At 41.9% G+C, this 6,968-nt stretch overlaps 1 protein-coding gene across 1 annotated transcript; it reads right to left on the minus strand.

Moving 5' to 3' along the window:
• Positions 1 to 2,338: 2,338 nt before the first annotated feature.
• DYNLT2 (dynein light chain Tctex-type 2) lies at positions 2,339 to 6,966 on the minus strand. Its single transcript, XM_083496673.1, has 4 exons — positions 6,825 to 6,966; positions 5,753 to 5,962; positions 4,895 to 5,053; positions 2,339 to 2,554 (listed from the first exon to the last, which is right to left on the minus strand). The coding sequence occupies exons 1-4, from the start codon at positions 6,903 to 6,905 to the stop codon at positions 2,444 to 2,446; spliced, it is 561 nt and encodes a 186-aa protein (XP_083352799.1). The 5' UTR covers positions 6,906 to 6,966; the 3' UTR covers positions 2,339 to 2,443.
• Positions 6,967 to 6,968: the final 2 nt, after the last annotated feature.

Raw genomic sequence — 6,968 nt, forward strand, 5'->3', positions numbered from 1 at the left:
CAAAAGAGGAGTCAGCATAAAAAGTGCACAACTAGAATCAAGTTTTGTAACTGTTTTCTGAAAGGGCTCGGCAAGCAGCAAAAAATTCTGTTGTGAGTTTGGGGTCTGCATTATGCTTGAGTTCCTTCTAATTCTTGGGGTCCCAGATCCAGCAAGGGGTAAAATCTTATGGAGGATTCCATGGTTGAACTAGGCAGGAAGTTCGTGAGAGAATGGCCATAGTTGCCACTTACAGACCACCATTAGTATAACAAAAGAAGTGATTGTGCCCTCTGGGCAAATCGGAGGGGGGGCTTTCCCCCTCTTTACTTGGCTTGTACTTAGGCTTAGAAGGACAGTAACCAGGGCAGTTGTTTGTGAGCTGAGAGCTAGGAGCAGGCAGAAGATAGAGAGACACAGCCATGCTTGATTTCTGCTGGAAGCCAAGGCTGTGACTGGGAGAAGCAAGACTTTTTGGGGTGTGAATGCTGTGAGCCCCTCCATCTTAGGCTTTATGTGTAAATAAACTATATATCATATTGCCTAGAATGTTATTTTTGTTTCAAACATTGCAAATTTTGGACAAAATGGACTGTTTCAAGAAGTGGCAGAGAGATATCTCTAGATTTGTCTGGCAGGGCAAGAAGCCTAGAATAAAATTTAAAATATTAACGGATGCAAAGGAAAGAGGCGGATTTGCCCTGCCAGACCTTAAACTTTACTATGAATCAGCAGCTTTTTGCTGGTTGAAAGAATGGCTACTTCTGGAAAACGCAGACATTTTGAATTTAGAAGGTTTTAATAATGTATTTGGATGGCATGCATACTTGTGGTATGATAAGGTCAAAGCACATAAAGCATTTAAAAACCATATTGTCAGGAAAGCATTGTTTAATGTGTGGATAAGATATAAGGACCTACTGGAAAACAAAACCCCAAGGTGGCTGTCACTGATGGAAGCGAAAGCTCAGAAAAAGCTCAATATGGAGGTCAAATGGCCGAAATATTGGGAAATTTTGGAACAAGATGGAGATAGACTGAAACTGCAGAGTTTTGAGAAATTAAAAAACAAAGTGCGAGACTGGCTTCATTATTATCAGATAATGGAGGCATATAATTTGGCCAAGAAAATTGGCTTCCAGGTGGAAAAATCAAAATTAGAAACAGAACTGTTAGAACCCAAAACTAAGATTTTGTCAAAGATGTATAACTTGCTGTTGAAATGGAATACTCAGGATGAAACGGTGAAATCTGCTATGATTAAATGGGCACAAGATGTTGGACATAACATTATGATGGCTGACTGGGAACAGTTATGGACCACAGGTATGAAGTTTACGGCATGTAATGCTTTAAGAGAGAATATTATGAAAATGATATACAGGTGGTACATGACAGCTGTCAAGCTTGCAAAAATCTATCATTTGCCCGACAATAAATGTTGGAAATGTAAAGAAACTGAAGGTACATTCCTTCACCTTTGGTGGACGTGCCCAAGGATTAAGGCTTTCTGGGAGATGATATATAATGAAATGAAAAAGGTATTTAAATATACCTTCCTGAAGAAACCAGAGGCCTTTCTCCTGGGCATAGTCGGCCAATTGGTGTTAAAGAAGGATAGAACTTTCTTTATGTACGCCACAACAGCAGCAAAAATACTTATTGCAAAGTACTGGAAGACACAAGATTTACCCACCCGGGAAGAATGGCAGATGAAGGTGATGGACTATATGGAATTGGCAGAAATGACTGGCAGAATCCGAGACCAGGGAGAAGAGTCGGTGGAAGAAGATTGGAAAAAGTTCAAAGACTATTTACAGAAATATTGTAAAATTAATGAATGTTAGAACGATGTTGGATAGAAATTAAGTGGGTTTTAGCTGTAATTTTATAAGGGAATATGAAAAATGGGTTACTAACAGGTAAAAATTTAATGTTACAATATTTTAAGATTAAAGACTAGGATAAACAAAGAGGGGAAGGATTTGCTGAACTAAGAAACTGAATTGGAATACAAAAAAGGGAGGCGTGAGGAGGTCCGGGAAACAAGCAAATGAAAGATAAGTAATGGAAAGATTGAATTGTTTTTAACTACTTTTATTTTGTTTTTTTGTTTTATCATTTTGTAATATTTTGAAAATCTTAATAAATATCTTTTTTAAAAAAACTATATATCATAAAGACACCACAGTGAACGCTGTCAGCTCTCATGCCAAGGAAACCAAACCCTGGGTAAGCGCCTGGAACTTCTGGAATCTTGTACCACTCAAGAGATTGGGGTGACATGCAACAATACTATTAGTATCCAGGTTGTTGTAACACCCTCCTGTAAATTAAAGTCACTCAAACAGCATGTCTGGGGGGGGGGGGGTAAGCAATATGACATTTATTTGAGCAAAATATAGCATATGATTGTATAGAGCCACAGGAGTGTTCTCTTATTACAGTGGTTGTTTGCGATAGGTCACTCATAATAGCAAGCAATGATCAGAGCTATTATAACAAAATCCTCAGTTTCATGTTGAGCTTGAACCCAGGTGTCCCTTGCAACATCCCAGACCCATCTGCTGGCAATCTAGAGTGGGGGAAAGAGAAAATAATTGACCTATTACCTCAACAAAAATTTGAAAACAATTACCTTTCTTGCAGCAGGAGATCTTGCACAAATGATCAACTCCTTTACGGACATTTTTTTTTTTTACAAAATTATCTGTGAATTACAAGCACCACCATTTCAGAAGGGATCTTGAATAATTTCACCCGCAGATGGGCGTTAATTTGCATTTCCAAAATCAAGCTAAATTACAGTGGTGCCTCGCAAGACGAAAAGAATCCGTTCTGTGATTCTCTTCGTCTAGCGGTTTTTTCGTCTTGCGAAGCAAGCCCATTGACGGATTAGCGCTATTAGCATCTTTTAGCGGCTTATCTGCTAATCGGATCAGCTGATAAGCGGCTTAGAAAAAGGGGGGGAGGAAAAAAAACCAGCAGGAACTCGCAAGACATTGTCGTCTTGCGAAGCAAGCCCATAGGAGATTCGTTTTGCGAAGCACCTCCAAAACGGAAAACTCTTTCGTCTAGCGAGTTTTCCGTCTTGCGAGGCATTCGTCTTGCGGGGCACCACTGTAGTTTTAATAGCCCAAACAATCTTAAATTCTGATCACAGACTCATGGAATTATTTTGCAACATGCAGTCAAAATACATGAATCTCTTGGCTTCCATATACAATCATTTGCTGTAATGGGCCTTACATTAACTGGAAGAACTGATCCAATGTGCATCTCTGGCTCATAGCTTCTGCTTTAACAAATTAGCTGAAGGAAAGGGCACATATCACAGTTACTTTAGGGTAATTTAGAAAAACGCAGGGGAAAGACACCTTGATAGTAGTTTATGGAAAGAGTAACAGTACAGAGAGTGAATGTGGGTCACAGCCACACCATGCATTTAGATCACATCGCTTCCCCCAAAGAATTCTGGGAACTGTGGTTTATCTCTGCAGGAAACCATGTGTATGGTATGGATATGACTATGGAGATGTTTTCCTCCTGCAATGTGGAAGTATTTTTTCCATATAGCATGTAATGAATGGAATTTATTTCTAAAATCACTACAAGATGTCAGGATGGCTTAAAAATATATACAATACAAATTCCTGGGGGCTACTAATGAGCAAGCAGCAGAGACTGGCCACCATCCGAATGCAAACTCCCAGGTGCATCTAGCTAGCTCTTACTGGAAACTAAATGCTGGACTAGATGGGCTTTACTAATCTAGTAAAGTAACTTAATATTTCTATATAACTAGAGCATATCAACAGGTGATCTGTTTTAAATGTTTTAGGTGGTTTTTGGTGTGTGTATGTGATGTAAACCACTTTGATTCTTTTGGTGAAATGGTGGCAATTTTATAAAAAACACTTATTTTATGTTTATTGTTTATTTCTTTACAAACCACACATTCATATAGAATATTACAAGGTGGTCTGCAAACCAAAAACCACAGTATTTCAATATAAATGCCAAGCACATCAGTAAGAGCTGGTTGGCAACGAGCCTTGGGTTTGAAAGGCCTGTCTGAATTATACAATTTTTAGAAGACATCTACAAACAAGCAAAAATGACTCCTGCTGAACCTCTATTGGCAAGAGCCCCACACGGCAGAGCCTGCTGCACTAAAGGCTCAGCACCTGGTAAAAGCCATCAGGGGGCATTGGGGGGGGGGGGAAATCACCAAAGGTGTCCCATCAGAAGACCTGTACAATTAAGTGGGGAGCATAAGGAGACAGGTGGTCCTGATGAGCTCTCGTCTGAGATGCATATTCGACACAGCTGCGGTGCAGAGGAATGAAGGATTTCTTAAGCAGTTAGGTTTTGGGAGGGGGTTGTAACAAGCAGGGGCGCCGACTTATAAAAAATATTGGGGGGGCCCATACCGGGGTCCATACTGGCGGCAGGATGGCAGTGGTGCTTTTGCATGCAAGAACCGGCCTGCCCTCCCCAGGCTTCGCGCTGGGAGGCGGCCACCCCCTCCTACCAACGTCACCTTAGCCGAACCCAGAAAAAAAGCCCCGCTCCGGCGGCGGGAACTCCCGTCCCCTCCATTCTCCCCTCACCCCGGTCCCTCGCCGGCGACGAATACGCCGTTCCTCGGCCCCACGGCTCCATTCCTTTCTAAAGTCCCGCCGCTGGGGGTCTTCCTCTGACTGACCGACCTGCCCGCCCCTTCTCAGGAGCTCCCGGTCACTTTGGGAGGCGCACGCCGGAGTCCCCTGCGCGGTTTTTGGCAAGGTGCCTAATAATTTTCTTAAATTATTGGGGGGGGCAGAGCCCCCCAAACGAATTTTTGAGGGGGCTCGGGCCCCCTCAGGCCCCATGGTGTCGGCACCTATGGTAACAAGTGTATTTCTTTACTCACATGTATTGACTGACCAGTCTTTTCCACAAGAAATACTTGGACCACATACTTGTAACGGTCATAGTTCAAATCCTTGACAGCTGCTAATAAATCTTCTGTGAGGCTTATACATATCATGGAGCCATTCTGACCAGCATATTTAAAATCTTGAAGTTTGCTCTATTGAGAATTAAACACAGAGTTGCCGGTATTCATATAAAAAACATCTCTGTTGAAATTTTACACTCACTTTAACAAATATATATAACGATAGTTCTCCTGCTAATGAATTTTACAATTTCTTTTTTGTAATATTCATAAGTGAACACTCACACCCTAAATCTTCTACATTTTTGCAAACACAGTATTCAAATATTTTGTTTAGCTCAGTCAGTGAAACTACCTTAAGCAAAGTGTTCTTCCTAGAAGGTGTACTTCACATTTTTATGCACAAAAACTTTTATTTTAAATGGAAAAGTCCACTACCACCTCCTGCAGCCTTTCAGGTATTAAGATCAGCAGAGGGAACTCTCTTGGTAGTTCCACAGCCCTCAGAAGTTCTGGTGGTGGTGGCCCAGAAGAGGGCATTTTGTAACCTGCCCTGGTTTTCAAATTCATGTAAATATTCTCTTTGAGTACAAAGGTTGTACATAAACCAAGACCATTTGAATTGTTCCTTAAAATCAAAATGCATCATATTAACATATAATAAAAAAACTGAGACCGATACCTTTACTATAGTAAACAATAGTCTATTATAAACCAGTTTGCGTGGTCAAATAAATTTTGAGGCATTGAGCAACTGCTAGTAGTGAGTTTGTATACTGTGTATAAAGTTTAGAAGCAGAACTAGTGTGTCATAACAAATCTTAACTCTACCTTTAAGATCTCTTCAGCTTTCTTCCTTATTACATGAGCCTCACATTTTCTATAGGGTTCCATTCTGTATGTGTTCGCATATTTTGGTCTTGCAAAACTAGCCTTGAACGCCAAGAGCTCATTTCTTGCTATATCTGTAATAGACTCATCATCTGGGTCAAAACCTGGAATCTCATGGCTTGAAGCTCTGTGTCTCCCAATCTGTGAAGGCTGGAATGCCCCGTAATTAATTTAGGAATCATGTTATCACACTTTTAGGATTCATAATAATAATAATAATAATAATAATAATAATAATAATAAAGGTATAAGCATTATCAAATAATAAGGCAAGGTAACAAAATTGTCCATTTGGCATTCACTGTCAACTCTTAACTTCTTAGCGAAAGTTTATCTTCAATGCATTCATCCAGAGTTCCCAACACTGAAATCAATGGGGAACTTTGTTTGTAGCAGGCAGAGGTAGACTCAGGCTGCACACACACCCAGACCCTCCAAGTGTCCCTAATTTGCCAGGGACAGTCGTGTATTTACAGTTTCTGATTTGATCCCGGAATGACCCGCTTTGCCTTGTTGTTGTTTAGTCGTGTCTGACTCTTCAAGACCCCATGGACTAGAGCACGCCAGGCACGTCTTCCACTGCCTCCCGCAGTTTAGTCAAACCCATCAGAGAAATGTTGGAGGGTATGCAGTTATCCAACCCCCGAGCCATCTAAAGGCAGCCGTGTATAGGGAAGCTGCACAACGTTGCATGGCAGACAGAACCTGTGGCGTCTCAATACTGCTAGCTAGCATCTCACTGACTCCACAATAAACACGTGTTAGCGTGTGGGTCGATCAGGACTCAAATCACCACTTAGCCATGAAGCTCACTGGGTGATCTCAGGGCTTAGAGGAGAACTATGTACGAAAAGTGAGATCACTCGATCAATCAATGCACTCAATAAATATCGCAGTAGGGAAAGTGCAGGGAAAGCTCATTGTGCGGAGCAGGGGAGAACGTTCTGCCCGGGAAGGCTCAACCAATCAAGGCGCATGCGCACTTTGGTCAGCCGCGCTCCCCGCCGCTTACCCGACTCAGTTCGCTGTGCTTCCTCGACGCCCCCGAGTGGTGAGAAGGGGTACTACTCAGCCTTTTCTTGTTTTTGTCCATGGCTTTGTCCGTATTCGCTCAGGCAAAACGGGGCGGGGCGGAGGGCGGCAGCCGCTCACAAGC

This window comes from Podarcis liolepis (assembly GCF_965112155.1).
Source record: "Podarcis liolepis genome assembly, chromosome: 3".
Taxonomy (NCBI): domain Eukaryota; kingdom Metazoa; phylum Chordata; class Lepidosauria; order Squamata; family Lacertidae; genus Podarcis; species Podarcis liolepis.

Bases quoted from the DNA above. Each gene is read 5' to 3' on its own strand.
- DYNLT2 (XM_083496673.1), bottom strand. From the start codon at position 6,905: ATGGACAAAAACAAGAAAAGGCTGAGTAGTACCCCTTCTCACCACTCG. The intron at 5,963-6,824 runs GTAAGCGGCGGG...GGGGCATTCCAG, and splicing joins AGCACAGCGAACTGAGTCGG to CCTTCACAGATTGGGAGACA. The intron at 5,054-5,752 runs GTAGAGTTAAGA...AATTCTCAATAG, and splicing joins AAGCTGAAGAGATCTTAAAG to AGCAAACTTCAAGATTTTAA.